Source organism: Myxocyprinus asiaticus, chromosome 24 (assembly GCF_019703515.2).
Source record: "Myxocyprinus asiaticus isolate MX2 ecotype Aquarium Trade chromosome 24, UBuf_Myxa_2, whole genome shotgun sequence".
In the NCBI taxonomy this organism is placed as follows: Eukaryota; Metazoa; Chordata; class Actinopteri; order Cypriniformes; family Catostomidae; genus Myxocyprinus; species Myxocyprinus asiaticus.
The window spans coordinates 42,812,159-42,839,569 of NC_059367.1; the positions used below are offsets into that span (position 1 = coordinate 42,812,159).

The 27,411-nt window shown below is 38.7% G+C and overlaps 1 protein-coding gene across 2 annotated transcripts in view; it reads left to right on the top strand.

The window, feature by feature from the left end:
* LOC127415340 (matrix metalloproteinase-23-like) overlaps positions 1-27,411 on the top strand; it is a 47,160-nt gene that overhangs the window by 12,307 nt on the left and 7,442 nt on the right. Inside the window, exons 2-7 of one of the 2 annotated variants that reach the window (XM_051654076.1) lie at positions 10,227-10,366; positions 11,045-11,184; positions 17,940-18,107; positions 19,097-19,261; positions 19,693-19,803; positions 21,489-21,615. In XM_051654076.1, the coding sequence (XP_051510036.1) occupies positions 10,227-10,366; positions 11,045-11,184; positions 17,940-18,107; positions 19,097-19,261; positions 19,693-19,803; positions 21,489-21,615 (851 nt within the window). The remainder of the gene's footprint in view (positions 1-10,226; positions 10,367-11,044; positions 11,185-17,939; positions 18,108-19,096; positions 19,262-19,692; positions 19,804-21,488; positions 21,616-27,411) is intronic. The other variant, XM_051654077.1, reaches the window with a different exon arrangement.

The following is a 27,411-nucleotide window of genomic DNA, read 5'->3' on the forward strand; positions in this document are numbered from 1 at the left end:
CCATCACTCTTAGGTACAAGAACAACCGGGCTCACCCAATCGCTGTGCAATTCTTCTATTACCCCCATCTCGAGCATTGCCTCTAATTCGTCCCGAATCATCTTTTTCTTGCGTTCGGATATGGCCGACTACGCATTACCACTCCCGGTGGGGTCTCGATATGGTGTTGGATGAGGTTAGTCCGACCGGGAAGAGGAGAGAACATGTCCGCAAACTCTTTTTGCAACCTGGCCGCCTCTGTGAGCTGGAATGGCGAGAGGTGGTCTCCACAAGGGACCAGGGTGAATGGATTGGCTTTGAACTTTACCTCTGGCCTGAGCTCCGGCCTCTCCAGAACTACCATCGCCATGGACATGGGGGCCGCCTCTCTCCATAATTTAAGGAGGTTGAGGTGGTAAATTTGATGTGCCCTGCCTCTATCCATTCATTTAACTTAATAATCGCAAACCGATACGTGCTGACCTTTCTAATGGCCCCACGAGGTCCATGCCAATTCTTTCGAAGGGGACCTCGATTAGAGGTAATGGGTGCAATGGCGCTCTTGAGGTGGCCAGTGGATTCACCAACTGACATTCGCGGCATGCCACACATCATCTACGCACATCCCTGTGAATGCCCTGCCAATAAATGTGGGCCATTAAATGGTGTAGTTTTCTTTCTTGCCCTAAGTGACCCGCCATAGGATTGTTATGAGCCACCTGGAAAAGTGTCAAGTGACACATGACCACGTCCCGCTCCACAGCGGGTTATAAAGAAAGCATTAATTTCCCTTCACATGGCAAAGCATTGTTGATCTTTGCAGGGGTATTGCAAAAATAATGCTTGCCCTCATCGTTGGGCTCAAATGCAAAACGTCTTTTGTCCTCCTTCAGGAGTATTGCACAATTATGCCCGCCATTTCGCAAGGGCTCAATCACAAGCATTTTTTACCCTTCTGCAAAGATATTGCACAAACAAAGCATTCACAGGGGCTCTACAATTCTCATAAGCTAGCCTACCCTTCTGCAGGGTATGGCTACTAGCATGTCGAGAGACTGCAAAGCTGTCTCTCTTTGTTTGCAGACTTGTTATTTTCACCCACCTCCACCCCATCACCACCAGTTTAGGTCCCGTCCTGGGTGGGGGTAAGTTCCACTCCCCTGCCATCATCGCCACCGGCAGGATCTGACAGTTTGAGCGAGCATGTGAGGGGTGAACTGTAAAATGGGGCTTACGCCAAATGATATAATTATCTCTACATTTGTATTAATTCCAATCATCCCTTTTCTGATATAAATTAGTAGAAATATGTGATTTTGTAATCAGAATTTCTGCCCATACAGAAGCTATATTTACAGATAATTTCACAGACATAACACAGAAAATAAAGTGAATTAAAACTGCAAGCAGCGATGAATGGGCCCTCGCACCCTAGTGCACGTTGGGGCTGCTGTGCCAGGGGAACGGCATTCAATTTTTGTAGCAAAGTTATAATGTATTTCATTCTTCAGGTCATGTATTTGTATGTAATTTTGAGAAGTCAGGAGAGTTAAGGAGGTAAAGGCTTTTTATTTCACAACAAAGTTTATCAAAGATACAGAAATTACATCAGAATAATGATACTGACATATAGCCTGACAGAATCTTATATCATAGCAGATATTTAAACAAGACAACGCATTTTTCTCAGGCAATTTATTAGGCCTGCTTCAGCTGTGTCTGACTGGAAAGTTAATTTTTCCTAAGGTATGACATTTATTACTTCACAACAAATAAGACTTTTATAACTATACATCAAAACATGTCACTTCCTGTTGCCAGTAGGTGGTGCTATGACTATAACTTAATATTGGCATGTAGGTGTATGCAGGCCGGGACTGTTATCAAACATGTGAAGTTTGGGGCAGATTGGGCATTGTATGTTTGAGTTACAACAACTTCCTGTTTCATGGCGAAACATCGAAATATGCCAAGTCGCCATGGACACGCAGTTCAAAGAAAACTCAAAAGCTTCACAATTTAGCATCGCCAAGGCCTTTAGATTAGACTGACTGAATATGATGTTGATCTGATTTAATCTCTAGGAGGAGTTCGTTAAAGTACAAGGCCTGGAAATGGCAAAAACTGAGCAAAAATTGAAGAGATAAACCACAATGGCTGACTTCCTGTTGGGTTTAGGATATGGTTCTAAGAGACTTTTTTGAACGTGTTGACATGTTACATATGCCTACCAATTTTCTTATGTGTAGGTGAAACGTGGCATGAGGGCTGCTTCGTTGAAATTTTGTAGGTGGCGCTATCGAGCCATTTTGCCAAATTAATTCTAAAACCTGTATCAGATGTACATTTTCCCCACTTTTGAGATGTGTGCAAAGTTTCATGAGTTTTCGAGCATGTTTAGGCCTCAAAGATGTGACTCGTTTCATATCGAATTTTGTCAGGCCACCAGGGACACGCCCTTCAATGAAAACTCAAAAGCTTCGCAATTTAACATCACCAAGGCCTTTAGATTAAGACTGACTAAATATAATGTTGATCTGATTAAATCTCTGGGAGGAGTTTGTTGAAGTACAAGACCTGGAATTTGCTGTTTCCAGTAGGTGGCGCTATGACTGTAACTGAATATTGGCACGTAGATGTATTCAGGCCGGGACTATTATCAAACATGTGAAGTTTGGGGCAGATTGGACATTGTATGTTTGAGTTATAACAACTTCCTGTTTCATTGGGGAAACATCACATTTTGTCAGACCATCACGGCCACGCTGTGCAGTGAAAACTCAAAAGCTTCGCAATTTAGCATCTCCAAGGCCTTTAGATTAGAATAACCAAATATGAAGTAGATCTGATGAAATATCTAGGAGGAGTTCGTTAAAGTATGAGGCCTGGAAATGGCAAAAACTGAGCAAAAATTTAAGAGAAAAATCAAAATGGCTGACTTCCTGTTGAGTTTAGGGCATGGGTCAAAGATACTTTTTTGTAGGTATTGGCATGTTACACACGTGTACAGATTTACGTGTAGGTGAAACGTAGTGTAAAGTGCACATCGTTGAAAGTTTGTAGGTGGCGCTATTGAGCCATTTTACCACACCTATTTCTGAAACCCATATCAGATGTATATTTTCGCCACTTCTGATGCATGTGCTAAGTTTCATGAGTTTTTGAGTAAGTTTAGGCCCTCAATAGGTTAACAACAGGGTCCTCACACCATCGGTGCTCGGGCCCTAAATATACAGTTCTGCATATGGATATCTACTTTATTTACTGAGTGCCGTTGTCTGAGATGCCCTTGTTGCCAAGCTGTAATTTGTCAATAGACATAATTCATGACATAAGTACATTTTTAAAGTTAAATTAAAGGCATTTTTGTTGTTGGTGATCTTTCTAAGAAGATTAACTAAATAGCTGTCTGAGAAAGGGGTCAAATTCTTTCACAATAGTTATCTATTGTGCAAGAAACTTAATATATCTACGAGTTTGCTGGGTTTTGAGGGGTCTTGACCAAGTAGGAAGACTAGATAAAACCAACGTCTTAGGCTGGTTTAAGTTGTTGATTTCAACAGGAGTACATATAGTTATGTTTAGTAAGTGAAAGGTATTTGCAGATTGTCACTCCTTGTTAGTCTCAGTATGATTCATTTAAAGTTACTGTTATTTTAAGAAGTTATTTATTACTTTTTCATCCCACACACTGCCTGCACTCATCGTCTAACATAATAAGGGGCCATGCAAGGTGTGTAGCCCTTATATTTTTTGTTTTTACAGAATTGAATCGTATGGTAAAAAGTTGTAAATTTTGGCACACTGCTTGGGAAGGGTCTGAATCATCCTCAAACACTCTAATGCCACCAACTGCTCAAATGTTACTTTTTGTTCTGCTTAAAAACTTTTGGTTTTGAAATGTGCATTTTCTCCCTTAAGATTTCTGGCCTCATGCAGAGTTGAGTTATTGAATTGATTCTCTGCCCACTAGATTTTTTTTTGTTTTTTGTGCTTCTTCGCCAATCGTGTCCAAAGTTGGCTCTAGATTATCTTAAATCCTAATGACTACACAGACCCATACCTGACTCAAATTACAGCAGTAGCCAATCACGTGATTGATTACAGCAGCAGCCAATAACAGCATCGGACCAATCACTTGCTATTGTAGCGCATTTACAGTGTTTGGGCTTCCGCCTGTTTATTTTCTCAACAACCACAACAGTGACCACATGGAGAAATACATGGAAAAAAGTTTTAATTAAAAGAAATTAATTTCTCAGTTGTTTCCTAGTATTCACCGAATGATTATTTGATATATCGCTGAAATAGCTTTTGAAATAGCTTTCATCAGGTATGTGAATAATGCTTCTGAGAAGTTCTGGAGTAAGAGTTTCTATTTTATCTGTGACTGGCAATCTGGTGCTGGAATGTGTTATTTTGAATGTTATGATGTGTTTGTTGTGGCTGTTATCAGTGTTGTTAGTGTTAGCAGTTTTTCCGCCCTTCTTTTCCATGTCCCCATTGTAATGGCCTTCTTGGCCATATTGTTTGTGTGTATGTAGAATGTGTGTTGTCTTTTTCTCTTTCTCTTCCTCTCTCTTAATCACTCTCAGGTGTGGGGTAACCAGGTGCTGATTGTTGATGGGGCGTTTCCTCTTATAAACTGAGTGTTCCATGGCTGGGTTGTGTGATGGCAGACGGGTGTTCGTGAGCTGTGTCATCTCGTTCACGGGTGCTCGGGTGCACATTAATTTTTTCCGTGTTACCGCTGCTGGTGCAGAGAGTTTGTGGTTGTCACTGTCTGATCTTCGGAGTTCACTGTTTTTCATATACAGAACTGTCAATAAATGTGTCTGTGTTTCTGCTACTCACATCTCCCCGCATCTTTTATTGCATTTTATTTTTTTAAGTGTAACACCCATCTACTGACATACAGATGCAATTTTGGTTTATTAAAATAAAAAGTTATATTTGGGCAAATTAGAACACTGAACACCTAAAAACTGGAGGCAAAGAGTTACCACTAGATCAGTCAGTCATGTTCTTAATCAAAGTGCTGATCTATGAATTAATCTTCTCACTAACAAAATCCCAAGACTGATGGTGGCAAATGTAGAGATGAAATTACCATATTTTGTGAAATATTTATTTGGGTGCTTGAATCGGTCATTAAGAATGACTGTTGATCAAAACAGGTATTTTAAAAGCATATTTTACAGTGCATAACATAATTCATATTCATGAGTTTTGCAGAACTGCCCCCCACAGTACAATTTTCAGTACAGTTTATTTTTATTTAGACCTAACTTTGTGTTAACCTTCGCTTTCAAATTGATTATTCAAGCTGTTACAAAGGTGACTGGCATAAAGGACTTTATAAGCAGAATAACATGGGATATGCATGCATTTTCCATCCATGGGTACACTTAACAAAAATAAAATAAAAATGGGCCTGCAAGTCATGACGTTTAGTCCAGATTGCCAGTTCTAAATGTCAAGCTAAGGAACATTTTGCATTTTTTGATGTATTTAATAGACAATGTCATGGTGCTCTGAAGATAGACATTTTGTTACTTTTTTATTGTTATGCAAAAAAATTTTTTTTTTTATGTTGGCAAATCAGTAGCAAAATGGTTACTATGTGGTTCTTGTGGAAATGCAGTTGTATCACAAATTCATGGGCATTTGTAATTTGATAGTGACTCCAATGAATGAACTAGTACTTGTTGCAATGAAGTTTGGTACTTTAATCCATTAAAACCAAGCATGGGAACTTGCTTTGGTGTTGCCACCCCTCATAGTCTGCATGCCACCCCATTAAATAAGTTCTAGATCCGCCCCTGAGTTGTGGGCCACAGTCGCACCATGAAACAATCAAGGGTCAGACGCTTGCCCCACTCTTACTTATCACTGCCATGTTCCGTTTCACATGTGAATTACCAAAAGTCAAATGCTCCAAAAATGTGATGAAATGGCTCTACCTGATTAAACCGTGCAGTGCATCTGCCAGCCGCAGCATGAGATCAGAGCGGAACCGGTCTTTCTCACCCACGCAGCGCTGATGAACCCACTTTGTGCTCACGCTGTCCAGTGATTAACACAGCGTGAGTCGCGGTACCCATTTAAATTAGACACAGAATGATCTGTTAAACACCAGTATACTATAGCAACCTACTAGTCAGAAAAATAAAAAGAGGCCATTATAATAATATCTACCCTTTCAAATTTCACTATTTTACCAACAATTTGTTGCACTGAAGTGAAACTTCCAAGCATCCTTGACATCATTCCCTGAAGTTACCTTGTAAGCGCTGGGCCACCTATTAGTCAAACAATAACATGATTATTGTAATATTCCGTATTACTTGACAAACTTAGGGTCAGTCCAATCAAGGTGTACTTTTTAATTTTTTCTTTTGCGTACAATTTTTAATTCTGTCATCATCCTACTCTATGTCACTTTAAACTCGTATTACTTTTTTTGTATTTTTATCAAAATGTCAAAGCTTCTCTATTCCATACAATGAAAATGTATGGTGATGAATGGCTGATAAGTTTAATTTAAGTTTTGCTTGGGGGAGGATTTTTCCCCTTTTTCTCCCAATTTGGAATGCCCAATTCCCAATGCGCTCTAAGTCCTTGTGGTCGCATAGTGATTCGCCTCAGTCCGGGTGGCAGAGGACGAATCCCAGTTGCCTCCACGTCTGAGACAGTCAACCCGCGCATCTTATCACGTGACTTTTTGAGCGCGTTGCCATGGAGACATAGCACATGTGGAGGCTTCATGCCATCCACCGCGGCAACCACGCTCAATTCACCATGTGCCCCACTGAGAACAAACCACATTATAGCGACCACGAGGAGGTTACCCCATGTGACTCTACCCTCCCTAGCAACCGGGCCAATTTGGTTGCTTAGGAGACCTGGCTGGAGTCACTCAGCACGCCCTGGGATTCGAACTAGCAAACTAGTGAACTCCAGGGGTGGTAGCCAGCGTATTTTACCACTGAGCTACCTAGGCCCCCATTTCCATCAGGATTTGTTAGTTTAGGACAAACATTTTGACAAATTTGACATAGATTATGATATTTCACAGATCACCGTAAATGTCATCACAGCTGCTGTTGGTGGATTTGAACTTTTCATGAAAGAATCGCACCAACCTTGATCAAGGCAGGACTTTGATAAACGGCTGTTTTTAATTTATAAAGTGCAATCGCTGTGACATATGAGGTCAAATATGATCTAACAGTGGTTAGATCATATTTGGAGTATATATCAAACTTAATGATAAAAATGAAACCTATGTAGTGGTGGTGGCATAGAGGGCTAAAGCACAGAATTGGTAAGCAGAAGGTTGCTGGTTCAATCCCCATAGCCACCACCATTGTGTCCTTGAGCAAGACACTTAACTCCAGGTTGTTCTGGGGGGATTGTCACTTTAATAAGTGCACTGTAAGTCGCTTTGTATAAAAGCATCTGCCAAATGCATAAATGTAAATGTACCACCATGTAAGATCTAACGGGATGAATGGGACCCGTCTTCCTCAACACAGTGCATCGGCTACTGTTTGTGAAAGGATATGGGAATAAAAATAACATAATACTTTGTCTTTGCAGTTTTGACTGTATCATCAGTTACAATCGAAACTTGCTGTTATTAAGTTTGAATACAATTATATTGAAATAAAAGTACTATAATGTACTATAATATAGACTAATAATTACATTTACATTTATTCATTTGGCAGATGCTTTATCCAAAGCAACTTACAAAAGAGGAATAATACATCATAAGCGATTCATCTTAAGGAGACAGCAGTACGAAAATTGCTGTATTACAAAGTTTCACTAGCATCAGAATAGTAGTATCCAAGAGAGATAAAAGTGCAACAAGAATATATACACTACCAGTCAAAAATTCTAAAACACTTGACTGAAATGTTTCTCATGATCTTAAAAATCTTTTGATCTGAAGGCGTATGCTTAAATGTTTGAAATTAGTTTTGTAGACAAAAATATAATTGTGCCACCATATTAATTTATTTCATTATAAAACTAAAATTTAATTAAAAAAAAAAAGTTTTTGAAATTGATGACCTGGACCAAAGCAGCATAGATGAGAACTTTAATACTGTTTAAAAAGCATCCCAGTGTGATACCTCAAGAAGTTGGTTGAGAAAATGTCAAGAGTACATGTCTGCAAATTCTAGGTAAAGGGTGACTACTTTGAAGATGCTAAAATATAACACAGTTTTGATTTATTTTGGATTTTGTTTAGTCACAACATAATTCCAATAGTTCCATTTATGTTATTCCATAGTTTTGATGACTTCACTATTATTCTAAAATGTGAAGAAAAAACAAACCAACAAAAAAAAAAAATTATAATAAAGAATGAGTAAGAGTTTCAAAAAGTTTGACCAGTAGTGTGTGTGTATGTATATATATATATATATATATATATATATATATATATATATATATATATATATATTATGAGTGACTGGTTAAGTGCTCATGGAAAAGATGTGTTTTTAGCCATTTTTTGAAGACAGTGAGTGAGTTTGAAAACGGATGGAGTTGGGAAGGTCGTTCCACCAACGTGGTACGATGAAACAGAAAGTCCGGGAAAGTGTTTTGGTGCCTCCTTGTGTTGGTACAATAAGGCGCCACTCATTAGCCAACCGCAGGTTTCTGGTGGGCACGTAGCTCTACAGAAATGATTTTAGGTATGCTGGAGCAGTTCCAGTGACTGTTTTGTATGCCAGCATCAGAGCCTTGAACCTGATATGTGCATCAACCGGCAGCCAGTGTAGAGACACAAGGAGTGGTGTAACATGTGCTCTCTTTGGTTCATTAAAGACCAGACATGCTGCTGCATTCTGGATCATTTTCAGAGGTCTAATTGCAATGCAGGGAGGCCTGCAATGAGAGCATTACAGTAGTCCAGTCTAGTTATGATAAGTGACTGAACAAGAAGTTGTGTGGCATGTTCAGAGAGGAAGGGTCTTCCTGATATTGTAGTGTAAATCTTCATGATCGTGCCGTCTTTTAAATGTGGTCTTTGAAATTGAGTTGGTTATCGATGGTTACCCCTAGATTTCTGACTGTTTTGGGAGGCGTTACAGTAGTTGAACCCAGCTGCATGGTGATGTTGTGTTCAAAAGCAGGTTAATAATAATTTAAGCAATAAAGATGCATATTGCATGTCTGATGGCACATTTGTCAGGCTTTAGTATTGTTAATTGTGTGAGGATGTGTATTCATCAATCTGTTACATGTCCTGTACATGTGTTTGTACGTATGTATGTGTTAATAAAAATATATGGTAATTTTTGTTTTCATTTACATATATGTTAAATAACACGTTAAAAATGTGTTAATGAACAAATATAAACAAATATATGTTTGCCCTATGTACAGTATTTGATTGCTTATTTACGTTTGTATATCTGTCGGTCTATTTGCAAAAAAAAAAAAAAAAAGAAAGAAAACTGAATTTGCCTGAAATGGTGAATTTACATTTTCTCTGCTCTGAATTATAATTTGAATTTACCAATCTAAAAAAAAAAAAATGTTACATGTCATAATCATACAGATATATTAAACCAAGTTAACATTTGTTTTGCTGATACATACATGTATTTCTGTTCACTGTAAACCATAGATATTAATTTATAATAACTTTAATTAACATAAACATTATTACATTATACAATGCCTAAAGGATTATTACAACTGCAGCACTGCCCATATCCACCACTGAATTCTGCTGCTCAAAAGAATGAAAAAAATAATGTGTGAACATGACACCCCTGATACTAATGATGCATGATTATGGTTAATTGCATTTTATTAGTTGCATTTAGCATTGCTTCTTCCCTGCTGTCTGTGACCCCATCAGAACAGACCTGCAACCCACCAGTGGAAAAACACATACTGCTGTAGAGCTGACTGGGTTAAAGATAAAGTCTGACTTTTCACCAACTTCAAATCAACTTTCCACTTTGAAATTATTATATAATTCCACAGTAAAATATTTGAAGTAGTCCCGAAATTGTCTCTGTGCTTACATCACTCTTGACTAATCAGCACAAGATGTGTTTCTGGCTTAACAAACCATTTATTAAAGAAAATGACCTTTTAAAGCACCTCACAAGTGAAGGTATCACACCATTTGGTGCAAACGTGGCACGGGCCTTTGTGGAAACTCCTCATCACAGATTAATCACTCAACTAATCAAAGATTCTTTTTGTCCAAGGAAGAAACTCTCATGTCTGGAGTTTTAATAGTTGGAATTCGTAAAGATGCCCGCTCCCATGTGCTTCACCTTTCCAGAAACAAACGCTACACACTCACTCCAGAGAAACTTAAATGGGACCAATTCAAGCTCACCTACAAGTAAGTTCTGTGTTTGTGCATTTTTGCAGTCATTTGTGCAAGTCACAACCCTCTGTTTGAAACCTTTTAGGGACTGCACATCTGCTTTGTTGACATTTTCAAACCATATTTACATTTTTCTCATGTTCGCTCTTGTTGCCAGGAAGCGTTACGAAACAGTTTACATGGTGAATATGAAAAGGAACACAGTTACAGAATTTGTTTCTCTGATGCAGCATGTTTATGTCATTTATTTGTCTTGGGTCTTTGTTGCAGGTGCTCAGCGAGAGGAATAAATGTATATTTTTGTTAAAGCTGAAGTGTGTAATTTCTGTGCCACAAAACGGAATTGCAAAAATAAATATAGTTTTCAAACAGATTTCTCTGCCATTCATCTGCCATTGAACAGATCAGAAAGAGATAGTCCTGCCCCCAACTTACACCATTGGCTGAGTCAATGTGTTGTTTTAGGCTGGACGAGTCAAAATAAACAGTGTGATCACTTTCATAGTGCCACAGAGACAGTGTTTACAATTTGAGGAAATCAACCAACACACTACATATAGATGGCTCTGCATATTAAGCTGGGATAGTAGAAGTATTTTAACATCGAAAAGGTTATATACTTCAGCTTTAACTGGTCCACATTTAATAGGTACTGTAAATGAGTAGTGTTTATTTACTGTTATGTTTGTGCAGACTGCTGTCATTTCCAAGGAATCTGTTGAACGCCAGTGACACGAGGAGAGGCATATCTAAAGCCTTCTCCATGTGGAGTGACGTATCACCCTTCAGTTTCCGTGAGGTTCCTTCTGACCAGGAGGCTGACATCAAAATCGGTACGTCACATAGAGCAGTGTTCATTTTCAATAGTCAATATTTCATCATGTCATATTTATTTTAGTCAAGAAAAATAACATTTTAAGTGACGATAATGTGCAAAACTCTTAACAGACCAAACATTAATCAAATATTCAAATATTTGAAAATTACTAACAAATATTGAGACATGTATCGAACATATTGAAGATGAATATTTAAGATTAAACAACATGAGAAAAAAGTCCTGAAAGCTTGAGCTCTTGAAATAATCACATTTAATGAATATACTGAAGTATTAGCTATATATATTAGTGACTTTGTTGTGAATTCCTCACGTTAAGACAGTTTAGGATATTGCGTTACGTGTAGCGTGTTTTTTTAGAAAACAGTGTATTCAGAATGTAAGTTACACATTCTGATTGGCGTGAAACTTCAAGTTTAGCTGTTCATGGGCTTCAGTGTCTGTGCAGATGTAAGTTGTAATATGACATTTATGTTGTGAATATAGTGATTAATGTCACATATATAGGATGTGTTTGAGTGAGGTAATTATCCCGTTAGTAAATTTCATTGTTCAGGTGTTCAGCGGGGAACATAATATGACTGGATTATTTACATCAATTCATACTAGATTTCTCTTTCCTTAAAAAAATTAAATAAATAAACAGTGTTGTAGTATTTTATTGTCAACAGTATGTTTTAATTAAAACCATTTTTAAATACACTTTAAAACATCATAACTCATCATAGAGTTTTTAAATGCATTAAAGAATCATTATGTTTGCTCATTTTAATGAATATATTTGGACTTATAAGTAGACATACTTATGTTAAAACACTTGCCAGCTCGATTATAGTGTGAATATCTAATATCAGGTAAATGTGTTCTAGATGCCACCAACTAGGTGCAAATGAAAGCTTAAAGGAGTAGTTCACCCAAAAATGAAAATTTGCTGATAATTTACTCACCCTCAGGCCACCCAAGATGTATCTGAGTTTCGGGGGTCGGAAGACGCCATGCAAGGAGCAGACATGTGAGCGACGAGCTCTGCACACTTTGCTGAATTTTCGATTATTCTCATTTTATAATCTGGTGAAATTTGATACACCCAGTTACACATTTGTCCTTTGTTGCAAAACATGGCAAAGAAGTCAAAATCCTCGGGCTCTGGAGATATTAAAAGACACTTGCGTGTTCAGGATGAAAGCCCCGATAGGCCTACAGACCGGGGACTCGATTTGGATGGCGAGGCGGGAGAGGAGATCCAGCGTCAGTTGTCCAACATGTCGGTGACTTGGAGGATCTCGCTGTAATACGTCGATCAATTACGGCGATGGAAATAAAATTCTCTGAGTTAGGTACAAGAGTGTCTGATGTTGAAAAACGAATCGATTTTCTGGAATCTTCGGAGAGGTAATTAACCGCTAATCCGCCCGCGACCAAAGTTGATTTGGAACATCTCCTTGAAAAGCTTGAAGATCTTGAAAATAGAGGCCGCAGGAATAACGTTCGAATTGTTGGAATTCCTGAGCATGAGGAGGGCAGAGATATGGTGAAATTCCTGGACGAGCTCTTCCCGAGGCTCGACATAACAGGCCACAAGCTGGAAATCGAGCGAGCTCACAGAGTCCCAGCTCACAGATCTGCTGAGGGAGATAGGCCCAGATCGATTCTGGCCAGATTTCTGAGATCATCCGATAAAGATCAGGTGTTGCACCAGGCGAGGAGCAAAGGTAAGCTTTCTTGGAAGAACCATAATGTTTTCTTGTTCCCAGACTTTGCGAGTTCGACAAGAGAGAAACGCGATCGGTTCAAGGAATGTAAGAAACTCTTACATCAGAAAAAGATCTCGTTTGCTCTGATGTTTCCTGCCAAATTGAGAATAGAAATGAAAAACGGTCGCAAAGTTTTCACATGTCCAAATCTGGCAATGTCTTTTATAGAATCAATGACTGAGTAAACCATTGGATGTTTCTCATGTGAGTGGGACTGACTCGCTGTACCTAACTCTTGAGGAAGCTGGGCGAAATTTTGGGTTTATTGCGTTGGCTCCGCCATGCGGCTGGAGCTTGTTTTGTGAATAACACTTTTCCTTAAAGAAACTTTTGCATTGATGGAAGATTACATTTGCATTGAAGTTCCTGGCCAGTTTGAGAGTGGACACTACGGATGACCGCAAAATATCTACATGCTCACACAAAGGATGTCCTTTATAAAGCTGACGGATTGTGTAAGTCATGGTATATACGTTTATGCAGCCTCCGAGTGAATTGACTCGATCATCCGGGGAACCGGGATGCCGGTTTTGTTTCTTTTTGTATTGGTTCCGCCTAGTGGCTGGAGCTTGTTCTGTTGAATAACATTCCTTTGGAACAGCTGTGGATTAATCTGTTCGTTCTTCGTGCTTATTCCTCCTGCTGCGGTTGGCACTGTCGTGCGCGGGGATAATGCGCACGTTTTTCTTTTTTCTGTTTGTTTTGTTCCGGGGGATGTTCGGGGGTTGATTGTTTCACTAATGGGGAATGTGGTCTTCATAATTTTGTTTTTCACACACAGTTTTTTTTTTATTTTATCAATATGTCAAATGTTAATATGAGTGTACTATCTCTCTCCACATGGAATGTAAATGGGTTGGGGCACCCCAAAAAAAGAAGGAAGGTTATTACTTTTCTTAAACGTAAGAAATATGATATAGTGTTTCTTCAAGAAACACATCTTTCCCCACAGGAAGCTGAAAAATTTGGGAAGATATGGGGTGGACATGTTTTCTTTAGTGTTGGCTCAAGTAAGAGCAAGGGAGTCATTATATTTGTTAATAAACATTTACAATTCAAATTTCTCAAACAGATTAAAGATAAATTAGGAAGAGTAATTATTGTTTTAGCTGAAATTCAAGGGCAAAGTCTGATTTTGGCTAATATTTACGCACCTAACATTGATGATCAAGGCTTTTTTATAGATCTTGAAGGGATGTTGCAAACCGCCGGCACCCCTCGTGATATAATATTGGGAGGAGACTTTAATCTTTTGATGGATTCAGTCCTTGATCATAGTGAAGCAAAAGTGTGTAAGCCCCCTAGAGCAACATTGATGCTTCACAGGATGTGTAAAAATCTTGGTCTTTCGGATATTTGGAGACTTTTGAACCCATCCGGTAGGGACTATACATTTTTTTCATCAGTCCATAAGATTTATTCTAGAATATATATTTTTTTGATATCCAAATCCCTAATTTCATCTGTTGTTGATTGCTCAATTGGAAACATTTTAGTCTCGGATCATGCCCTGGTGAGTTTAGAGGTGATGCCACATATAGAGAAAAAGAAATCATATAGTTGGCGCCTTAATGTATCCCTTCTGCAAAATCCTGATTTCCAACAAATGTTAAAGACTGAAATCAATGTTTATACGGAGACCAACTGGTCCTCAGTATCCTCTGTGAGTGTGGTTTGGGAGGCACTTAAAGCGGTTCTTAGGGGCCGGATCATACAGTATGCCTCATTCATCAAAAAAATCCAAAGCACGAGAACTTGTGGAGTTGGAAGGAAATATTAAAAGTGCAGAGGCAGAGCTGAAGTGCCGTATGTCAGCTGATGGCCTCAGAGAATTGACCCGATTGAAATATAGATACAATACTATTTTGTCACGGAGTTTTGGTTATTCAGGGCAAGACAGTCATACTTTGAGTCGGGTGACAAAGCAGGGAAGCTTTTGGCTAGATATATAAAGCAGATAGAGTCTTTTTCTACTATTCCCTCAGTGAAATCTGCTGGTGGTGAAATATTTACCTCGGCCATTGATATTAATAATGCCTTTAAAGAATTCTATATTGATCTTTATAGTTCCACATCTTCATCTACTGATGAAGATATTAGAAACTTTGTGGAACCATTAGATCTTCCTAAACTGACGACTGAGCAAAAAAACTCTCTTGATTCTGAGATAACCTTGGAGGAGCTTCACGAGGTATTTAAGTCCCTACCTACTGGCAAGGCTCCGAGGCCAGATGGTTTTGCCGCAGAATGTTTTAGATCCTATGCTACAGAACTGGCCCCACTTTTGTTAGAAGTTTATACTGAATCATTAAAGAAGGGAAAACTTCCTCCAACCATGACACAAGACCGGATCAGTCTGATTCTTAAAAAGGACAAAGATCCAAGCGAGTGTAAAAGTTACTGTCCAATTTCCCTGATCCAACTAGATGTAAAAATATTGTCAAAAATTTTGGCTAACCGATTAAGTAAGGTTATGACATCTCTTATACATATAGATCAGGTGGGATTTATTCGGGGCTGTAGCTCTTCTGATAACATCAGGCGTCTCATCAATATCATGTGGTCAGTGGCGAATGAACAATCTCCGGTCGCTGCCATCTCACTTGACGCCGAGAAGGCGTTTGATATGGTGGAATGGGATTATCTTTTTAAGATTTTGGAAATGTATGGGTTCGGGAGTACATTTATTGGTTGGATTAAGTTACTTTATAAACACCCTGTAGCAGCGGTACAAACAAATGGATTAATTTCAGATTATTTTACTCTGGATAGGGGCACTCGACAGGGTTGCCCACTTTCCCCATTATTGTTCTGTCTTGCCCTGGAACCATTAGCAGCCGCGATAAGAAAGGAGGATGATTTTTCAGGGGTGACAGCATGAGGTATGGCGCATAAACTTCTGCTTTACGCAGATGATATTTTATTATTTGTTTCTGAACCTACTAGATCTATGCCTTGCCTCCACAGAATTATTAATTCCTTTTCCAAGTTCTCAGGATACAAAGTCAATTGGTCTAAATCTGAAGCTTTGGCGCTTACAGCGTACTGCCCAGAAACGGCTTTCCAGCCGGGCGCCTTCCAGTGGCCCAAACAGGGCATTAAGTATTTGGGGATTTTATTCCCAGCAAATTTGTCTGATTTAGTTAGAGTTAATTTTGACCCTTTAATTAAAAGGTTTTCAAGTGATGTGGACAGGTGGGCTTCATTACATTTATCGATGATTGGGAAGGTTAATGTTATTAAAATGAATTGTATTCCAAAATTCATGATGTCCCCCTCTCTTATTTCAAGCAATTTGATAGCATAGTGAAGTCCTTTATTTGGAATGGTAAGCGCCCCAGGTTAAATTTCAATAAGTTACATAGGCCAATTGACAAAGGAGGGCTAGGCCTACCCAAGATTTTCTTTTATTATTATGCGTTCGGTCTTAGACATTTGGCTCATTGGTCGCTTCCACCTGAGAGAGCCCCTCCCTGGTTTTGTATTGAAAAGGAAGTTCTTGCCCCTATCTTGCCACTGCAAAGCCTTTTGATCAAACTAGCTGGCGAGGTTAAGTCGCACCCCGTTATTTTGCATTTGCACTCGATATGGACAAAAGTGTCCAGAGTGTTTAATTCTGATATTTATTTAAACGCAGCCTCGAGCATATGGCAGAACCCTAAACTATGTATTAATAAGTCCCCTTTTTGTTGGTCAGATTGGATTGTGAGGGGGGTTAATGCACTTGGTGACCTATATGAGGGTGGAGTATTGAGACCTTTTGAAAATTTGGTTCAACATTTTGGCATTCCCAGATCTCAGTTTTATAAGTATTTACAGCTTTGCCACCTACTCTGCACTATTTTTGGGAGTGGCACGCACCCCCCTAAAGCGGCAGGTGCTTTGGGAGAGGTGATTGCTGCTTTTGGAAAAGGCCATGAAGCATCAGTGTATTACTCCCTACTAATTCAGAGTCTGGGGGATGGAGCCTTGACTTCTCTCAATAGAGTATGGGAAAAAGATTTGAATTTGGTATTGGAGGATGGAGTGTGGACCAAGATTCTTAAAAATGTCAAGTCTGTATCTAGAGATGCAAGGGTTCGCCTTATGCAATTTAAGATTTTACATAGATTTTATTGGACCCCCTCTAGATTATATAGGCTTGGTCTTAAAGACACACCCACTTGCTGGTGATGCCAGTCAGAAGTTGGAGACACTACACATGTCTTTTGGGGGTGTGTTAAGATCCAGGAGTTTTGGTTGAGGGTTCAGAGGTATTTGTGCGATGTTTTGAACACTCAGGTTTTGCTTTGTCCCAGACTCTGTATTTTGGGTGATGGGGCAGTCATACATTTAGGGGACAATCATATAAAAAATTGGGTTATGACCAGTCTCATGATCGGCAGGCAAGTAATTTTAAGGGGTTGGAAGTCAAATGAAGCACCTTCTTTTTCGGAGTGGTGTGTGGAAATGGGGAGGGTAGCTGCATTTGATGAGGCGGTAAGTAGAAGGCTGGGGTTGAGGGACTTATTTGCTAAAAAATGGGGCAAATATTTAGTTTTTTTGGGGGACATTTGTAGTTAAACATTTGTAGTTAAAAAGTATATAAGTATTGTTTTGTTTCTAAAAATAATCAATTGTTTGCGTTCAGAATAACTTTATTTGTCGACTGGAGTCGTGTGGATTATTTTGATGCACCCTAAATATTCATTTTGGACAGTCAAAAAATGGAGGACATTCACTTACATTGTTTAGAGGAGGAGGCCTGAAATGAAATCCTACAAATCTTAAATTCTGTTTTGATGAAGAAAGAAACTCAGATACATCTTGAATGGCCTGAGGGTGAGTAAATTATCAGCAAATTTTCATTTTTGGGTGAACTATTCCTTTAAGTTCTTGGGTAAACAGAACGACATGCAATGTCACACAATGTCCTAATGTAGTTATTTCATGACTAAAGTTATGTTGTGTGCTTTACGAGCATGCGTTGTGTTGATACTTTTGACACTTTTGGTAGGTTTCTACTCTGTAATCCACACTGACTGTCTGCAGTCGTATCTGCACCACTGTTTCGATGGCATCACCGGTGAACTGGCACACGCTTTCTTCCCCCCCACCGGAGAGATCCATTTTGACGATGATGAGTACTGGATTTTAGGAAACATGCGTTTCAGCTGGAATAAAGGCAAGTCAAGTGCTGGTTTAGTCCTGCCTTGATCCTTATGGTCATTTTAGACAAATTGTAGAAAGAACAGTGTTGGAAAAGATACTTTAAAACTGTAGTTATAATCTAATATATAGTCATAACTTAAAAAATAAAAATAAAAAAAATAGTAAGCTACACTACAACAAAAAGCAGCTAACTACATTGATGCTATTTAAAGAAGAAAATGTTTTTAGATATACAACAATCATGATAATATTTAATTGTGCAATCAGTTCTGATCACCTGATAGTTACATATTTAATTAGGATGACATTCTGTTACAAAAATTAACCATGGTTTTACTAGTCATGGTTACTACAATATTACTATAGTAAAACCATGGTTAATTTTCATAAGGGTTAAACACAAATTTATACTTAATATACACTAATAAACTAGAAAACACCCTATTTTATATAACTGAATGGAAATGTAGTGATAAACAGCAGCAATACATAAATATTTCGCATCAAAAAAGAAGACAAAGTCCCTTTAAGGCTGTGCGGGGCTCAATATTAGAGACTGTCATGCATGAAAATCCCAGGAGATCAGCAGTTACAGAAATAACTGGCACCAACAATCATCCATTCAATTATCTAATCAGCCAATCGTGTGGCAGCAGTGCAGTGCATAAAATCATTCAGATACGGGTCAGGAGCTTCAGTTAATGTTCACATCAACCATCACTGTATATTAGGGCTGTCAATCGATTAAAATTACATAATGTGCGAATTTATTAATCAAATTAATCGCACATATACTATACAGTATACGTATTGACAGCTCTAATAAAAATCCCTAGCGCACAAGCACTCAGTTTGCAATCTAAACTAAAGCAGCCTGTTCAAATAAGAAATGAAGACTTATCCATCCTCTCTGCATCACAGATGTAGTTTAATGTTCATTGGTTTTATTTGTTGTATGGGAGCTGGTTTGACCTGTATGTGTCACTGTGTGTGATTGCTCAGGAGTTTGGCTGACTGATCTAGTTCACGTCGCAGCTCATGAGATCGGTCATGTACTGGGTTTGATGCATTCCCAGAATCCCAAAGCTTTAATGCACCTCAATGCAACACTGACGGGCCGTAAATTCATCACTCAGGATGAGGTCTGGGGATTACATCGACTCTACGGTATGTCACTTATAAACTGATTGAACTATAATCACAGCATAATAATCAGTGGTGTTTGCTAAGGCTCTGTTTGACTTACAGACATGAATGATGCCTCAAAATCATGCGTCTTGTTGAGAAGAGATGTGCTGTTACTTCACTAAGTGATCATACTTACAATTTTCACCTGGCAGATGATAAAAGGAGTGAAAACATCCCATAGATTTGCACTGAAGGAGGGACTCATATCTTGAGACTAGAATATAATACAGATTTGGGGGATTTACTCTTTTGACTTGAGCCAGCAATCAACCACCTAGCAACCACCCAGAACACCCTAGCAACCACAAAGCTCATTTACCTGCTTTCATCTTCATGGATTACATCTCTGTTCCCTATACACAATATTTCCTTCCATCTTATACTATGTTTTCTTCTCCTCATCACGTCAGGCTGTTTGGATCGTTTATTTATCTGTCCAGCATGGGCGAGGAAGGGTTACTGTGACAGTAAGAGGAGACTCATGCAGAAACACTGTCCATCCAGCTGTGACTTCTGTTATGGTGAGAGATTAAACCAAGAGTTTACCACAACTGAAATCTTCAATTCTGTTTGATATACAGGTCATTGGCAAATAAGGTTGTCTAAGGTGGTCAAAATTTAAAAAACTAGTTTAAAACACACGTCAAGCTCATAGGAATGTAATCTTTGAGTCCATGCTGACTTTGCACATTTTTTAAAAACATTTATAGCATTTTCTACAATAAAAATGATTAATGACTTTGAATTGTCATATGGTGTAACCATCAAGTAAAAGGTATTAAAATATTTTTCTTGCACCTTGAATACATGAGAGTGTGTACAAATTAATAATTACTTTAATATAATATGGTTTAAATGTATTTTCTACATATTATAATTTTTCAGTTGACATTTATGGTTACACAATGTCCTGAACAAAATGTGCTTTTTCATAAAAATGTCAACATTTTTATATTTAGTGAGACAAAATAATGATTTAAAAAACAAAAAATCGAGGGTTTAAAGGACTCCTCTGTTTTATGTTTTTTTGTCACGACAACAGAATGACTACCTACATGTTGGTTACACCACATGACTTTGATTTGATGAACAACATTTTTTCAAATATTTATCATATTTTAAATGAAATTGTTTTTTAAAGAAATAATAATAACTCGTGGCAAAATTTCCTTTGAAGAATTTCATGAGACTGATTTTTTTTTTTTTTTTTTTTTTTTTTTTGCTGTCTCTGGATGGTTACACCACATTATTTTTATTTATTTTTTTAAGACCCAGAAGAAAAAAAAATCTAAATCACTTTGAACTCAGAAATGGAAACCATGTTCATTATAGTAGAGGAGTATTCAAGTAATAGTTTTGAGTAAATTGCACTTGTAATTTATATTTTTGAATTATTTAATAGATCACATCACATCATTAACCCTTAGACTTTCTAAATAGAAACAGGTGCAATGTTTTATTTTTTTAATTTAAATATATGTATATACTTTTTGTTCACTTGCATATTGTTGGTTTATGAAATGACATGTTGTGAGGCCACAAGGCTATATGTTAATGCAAAACTTAAACTGTTTAGTCATTATTTTTGGGTACTGTTGTAGGTAATGCAGCCTTTTTAAAATTGTGCCAATAGTTAATTTATTAATGTAATGCTAGTTCACGTTAATAATAGCAAATAGGGATTGGGATATACGTGGAGATGCTCTGGAGGGTGAACTTGACCTTTAGCCTCCACACACTGGTCAAAAAGCATCCTCAAAAGTGTGTGCCAGTGGTGTTTCAGGAGGCGATTAGTCCTCCACGATCCACTGCAAACTCACATTCACATCTGACTTTTCACCATCCAATCAATTCCTGATGGCTAAAATCAAGTCTTGTTAAATAAGAAAAAAGTTGGTACACTGCCACTCCAAAAATTTATAAAGGAGCAGTGGTGTGCCAACTTTTTTCTTTTTGTAACTGTTTTCTCCCCTTTTTTGGTCGAGTGAGCATTTTTAACCATTGGATGTGCAAGCTTTTAATTACTATTTAGCAAAAATCAAGTCTTACCCTACATTTTTTTAGTCTAATTAAATATCCTGTTATGCTCAGAAATACGTCACATTACAGAAGTACAATGAATGCCCTTTCATACTGACTTCAAAAGAGTTTAAATGTCACACCTGTATGCTTAGCCATGCAGATTTGATTTAATTCTTTCAAACAGAATTCCCATTTCCCACTGTCTCCCCAACTGCAACCCCCCCACGGACAAAATACAAGTTTGTTGCAGAGGGCAAGAACCTGACCTTCCGCTGTGGTAAGAAGATAGCAGCAAAGAAAGGAAAAATCTAGTGAGTTCTGGTTTTTACACCCACATGTAGATTACTACAGTAACTTAGACTGCTTTCAACCTCAAATGTTTATTCTGAAAAGCATGTAAATCTTGCAGATGAGAAAATCTGTCAATTTTTACAAAACACAGAATGTATGGAAACTGTTTGAATCATGCGAATCTCAGAAAACCTGTCAAGAAAAGTTTGTCACATTTCACACCAAAATCAAAAGAAAAAAGTTATTATATTTTGCGTAGAGCTTACTTTTTGTATTTTTACTTTATTTTCATGACAGTTTAGCTCATTTCCCCCACAAATGCTTATTAATGTAACGAATAAAAATAAATAATTGTGATTACGATTATGGCTGCCATGATTATGTAATCATGAAAACTGACAATAGCAGCATTATATTTAAGTCTACCTTTGTTGCGTCAAAGGTTTCTATTCACAATGTGTTTTTGCAGCGATTAAGTATTTTAACCAATCCCAGACATGTCTGTTGAACAATGAAACTGCAGTGGTGAATCAGAGACACTTAAATTAGTCTATCATTGCAAGTCCTTTTGGCATTTAATTATGTACAGTATATAAATTATAGATATCTAAAAAAGGTTTTAACTTGTTAAAATGGAATTACTACTAGTAAAAATACTAATTTTTGACATCAGTAATTACATTTGCCCTACACATTTACATTTACTCATTTAGCAGATGCTTTTATTTAAAGCGACTTACAAAATAAGTGATTCATCCTAAGGAGACAGTATAAGTGCTGGATTACAAAATTTCAATTGCATCGGAAAAGTACTAGAGAAGACAGAGATTAGAGTGCAAAAAGATTATTTTTTTATAACTGTATGGTCAAGTGATCACAAAAAAGATGTGTATTTAGCCGTTTCTTGTAGACAGAGAGGGAGTCGTTATGATGGTTGATGTAAACAGTAGCTAAAGCTCCTGACCTGTATCTGCATTATTTTATGCATCATTCACGAATGGAGTTGGGAAGGTCGTTCTACCAGTGATGTACAGTGAAGCCAAAAGTCTGGGAAAGTGATTTGGTGCCGGTACAAGGCGCTTCTGATTTGCAGACCGCAGCCTTCTGTTGGGAACGTAGATTTCATAGATCTGCAGGAATGATTTTAGGTAAGCTGGAGCAGACCCAGTGACTGTTCTGTATGCCAACATCAGAGCCTTGAATTTGATACTGGCAGCCAGTGTAGAGAGATAAAGAGTGGTGTAACATGCGCTCTCTTGTGTTCTTTGAAGATCAGCCGAGCTGCTGCATTCTGGATCATTTACTGAAGCCTAATTGCGCATGCAAGAAGGCTGGCTAAAAGAACATTACAGTAATCCAGTCTAGAAATTACAAGAGACTGAACAAGGAGTTGTGGGGAATTATCAAAGAGGAAGGGTCATATCTTCCTGAGGTTGTTGAGTGCAAATCTACATGATCTGCTGTTTTTCAGATGTGGTCAGTGAAATTGAGTTCGTTGTCGATGGTTACCCCTTGATTTCTGACTGTTTTGGATGGTGTTGTTGTAGATGAACCCAGCTGAATGGTGATGTTTTCTCAACAGCAGGGTTGGAGCTCAAATGAGGAGCTCAGTCTTAGCTAGGTTGAGTTGAAGGTGGTGTTCCTTCATCCAGGCCGAGAAGTCTGCCAAGCAGGCCGAGATCCAAGCAGTCACTTTGGGGTTGTCAGGCAGGAAAGACAAGAAGAGCTTCTTTCTAACCATCCTACCACCTGTCCCCTTGACCCTATTCCCTCCCATCTTGTACAAACTGCCACTTCATCATTCTTACCCGCACTCACACACATCATCAACACATCACTTATAACCAAAAAGTTTCCCAACACATTCAAGCAGACTAAAGTAACCCCACAGTAGTTGATAACTACAGACTGGTCTCTCACCTAACTTTCCTAGCTAAAACTCTGAGAGGGTTGTTTTCAATCAGTTGTCTCATCTTCTACTTGACAGACATCAGTCTAGCTTTAAAAAAGGACACTCAATGGAGACTGCCCATCTTGTCAATAGTGGAAACCCTATGACAGGCAAGAGACAGTGAACCACTCTGTCCACTCTCTCTGACTTGGGCATCACAGGAACTGCACTTTGATGGTTTGAGTCATACCTCACAGGCAGAGGTGTCCACGTCACACCAGCTGACCACTGGTGTTCTTCATGGAACAGTGCTTGGACCGCTCCTTTTCTTGATCTACACTACATCACTCAGACCTATTATTAAGGCACATGGTTTCTCCTACCACTGCTACGCAGATGATACGCAGCTCTACCTGTCATTCCAGCCTGATGACCCCACCATCTCAGCTCATATCTCATAAGGTCAACCTTGCCAAGACAGAAATCCTCGTGATCCCAGCCAACCCGTCTGTTGATCACAACTTCTCTATTCATCTATGCTAACGCCAACCAGGACAGCCTAGAACCTGGGAGTGGTGGTGGATGACCAGATTAGCTTCACTGCCAACATCTAATCAACAACCCGGTCTTGCAGGTTCACGCTTTACAACATCAGGAAAATCAGACGTTTCCTGTCTGAATATGCTACATAGCCGCTGATCCAAGCTCTGGTCATTTCAAGGCTGTTCTACAGTAATGCCCTGTTGGCCAGTCTCCCAGCTAGCATGATTAAGCAACTGCAGATGGTCCAAAACGCTGCAGCGCCAAAGAGGGCTCACATCACCCCAATTTTGATTTCACTCCATTGGCTGCCAGTAGCTGCTCACATCAAATTCAAGGCTGCCTTCAGGACAGCTAATGGAACAGCTCCTTGCTTCTCCAGATCTTTGTCCCAACTTTTGCAGTGTGATACTGAAGATATTGTTGATTTTTGTATGACAAATTGCTAGTTTTGTTCCTCATTTGTAAATTGCTTTGGATTAAAGTGTCTGCTAAATCACTAAATGTAGAGCTGCGTGTTATCGGTGTAGCAGTGGTAAGAAAACCTGTGTGCTTGAATGATTGGTCCCAGTGATGTTTAAGAGAAGTGGGCCAAGCACTGAGCCCTGAGGTATCCAGTAAGTAGCAGATGTGACTTGAACACCTCACCTCTCAAAGCTACCTTAAAAGACCTACCTGAGAAATAGGACTTGAACCAGCTAAGCACAGTTTCTGTGATGCCCAGAGTAAAGAGTTTGGACAGGAGGATCTGATGGATGACTGTGTCAAAGGCTGCAGACAGGTACAGCAGAATAAGGATGGATGATCTGGAGCCAGTTCTCACCTGTATCAGCGATTCAGTGACAAAGTCTTGGTGGAATGTCCTCTTTTGAAGCCTGACTGATTGTCGTCAAGCAGTTTGTTCTGTTAGAGAAAATCAGAGGTCTGATTGAATTAGTCTTGACTACCATTTTGAGTGTTTTCGCCATGAATGGGAGGAGAGAAACTGGTCTGTAATTTTCTGCTTGTGTGGGGTTAAGCACAGGTTTTTTTTTAAAGCAGTGGAGTTACTTGAGCCTGCTTAAATGCGGTGGGAAATGTACCTGTAAGTAGAGACGTTTTAATTATGTGTGTGAGTGTGGGTAGGATGGACGGAGAGATTGCTTAGAGAAGGTGGGAAGGAATAGGGTCAAGGGTAGGTGGTGGGGTGGTTGGAGAGGAGCTTAGAGACCTTAGTGTCAGTTAAAGGGGAGAACATGCATAGGAGTAGGAGAGTAGAGCTGCATACAGGATATTGGTGTTTGAGAAGATGTGGTGCCGAGAACGTACTGCTGATTGTTACCTTATCAGTAAAAAAATGTGGCGAAGACATCTGTTGTCAGCGAGGTGATGGGAGATGGAGGACAGAGGAGCATGTTAAATGTCCTAAATAGGCTGTGAGTGTCTGTAGTGTTGTTGATCATGTCCTGATAAAAATAAGTTTTTGCAGATGCAACATTATCGGAGAAGGAAGCAAACAGAGACTGATACGTACTCAGATCTGCAGGATCTTTAGATTTCCGACATTTCCTCTCAGAACCATAGTGGGCTGCCATATTCAAGGAAAGAGGATAGCAGGACATCCAGCTCATCAAGGAAGTTAGCCAGCTGACCTGGAGTGTGATATATGACAACGACATGGATTTTTGCAGGTTGCTTTTTAGTGATAGCATGGAATTCAAATGAGTTATTGTTACATACTGAGGAGAGTGCTGAAAATATCTAGTTGTTTGGAATGAGCAAACCTGTTCCCCCACCCCTACCAGTATGTTGAGGGATGTGAGAGAAGTTCTTGGAGAGGACAGAGAGTGTTACTGTATCCTCTGGGCATATCCACATTCCTGTCAGAGCACGGATGCTGAGAACTGACTGAGTGGCATAGGCTGGAATGAAGTCAGCTTTTTTTTTTTTTTTTTTTTTTTTTACAGTTGACTGGAAGTTCTAGAGTCCAACCAAAAATGAGAGAGGAGCAGGCATGATGTGAAAATGGGCCGTAGATTGTGTGGGTTGCAATGTTTCCTGCGTCTGAATCGTGAAAACTGTCTGAAACAGATAACAGGGATGTACTTGAGGGCACATGTTATGTGAGGACTACACATAGAGGACTGGAAAAGGAAATATGAAAGGAAAAAAGTACTTAAGTGCTATAGAGTGCAACAGTCTGGTTCCTTAAGTAAAAATCGTATTCATTTATCCCATAGACTAATTGATTTTCAATTATAATTTATACAAATTTAAAGACAGACCTACCTTTAGCTCTAAGGTTGTTAATCCATGGTATATGCTTCTGTTAAAGCCATCAGTGAGCATTATAATAATCTTATGTTTAAAAATATTGTTTAATACTGGAATTCCTGATGAACACCTACACTACCCGTGGCTTGCAGCCAAGCAAGCCAGTGAAAAAAGCCCAGAAGAGGCCGCCCACTTGCATGACACACTCTGAGTGACGCATTAGAGTCAGGGTAGCACTTTATTTTACAGTACTGTTCTACATTTATGAACTATACAATTAACTGTAGTAATTACTAGGTACTAACCCTAAACTTAACCCTAAACCTATCCTTAACCCATATAGAGAGAGGTTGTCCCCGTGACTTTGGTGGTTTCAGAGAGGAAGGAGCTCAGACCGGAGGTGAACTTAAAAGCCACTGATCGAGTCACCCCGGTCACTTGTGGAGACAACCTCTCACTGAAACACTGTAATAAACACACTTACACATTATTGAATCCTACTGATGATCGCTTCATTCTTGATGTCAAAAATTACATCATTACTCGCGGAAATAACGATTCTTGATATCAAAAAGGAATTTCAACCAGTAAAAGCAGTAATTGCGTTTTAACTAGTAGAATTTCATAATGATCTGCCATTCATTCCTGTTCAAAATGCAAATACACATATCTATAGTAATTTCTTACTAGTTGAAATTCCTGTCTCACATATCAGCTATGTACTTATTAATAGTAAAAAATTATATATTTTTTTTTATAAATAATTACATTGTTACTAGAGCAAATGCCTATCCCTGATATTAATAATTGAATTACAATAATTATTTCAGTGCTTGGGATTTATCTCTAGAAAATGCAGCCATAGCATTTTTGTGGTAGTTAGCTGGAGAGTTCATAACAATTGGGTAGCTCATCCTGGATTGATTAGGTGTGTGTTTGCATATGTTTGTTTGGTCATATGCGTTTTGAGCTGTGTTTATGTGTGGCCAGCTGTCGTTGTGTGCAGTGGGGGGTTTATTTGTATGCGGTCACTTAGCAATTTGTGTGTTTGGTTTAGTCAGAGCCACAGAGTGTGTTTGTGGCCAGCTAAAATGTAAGTTAGCTTTGTGATTTTTTTGCTAACTGGGTTCAT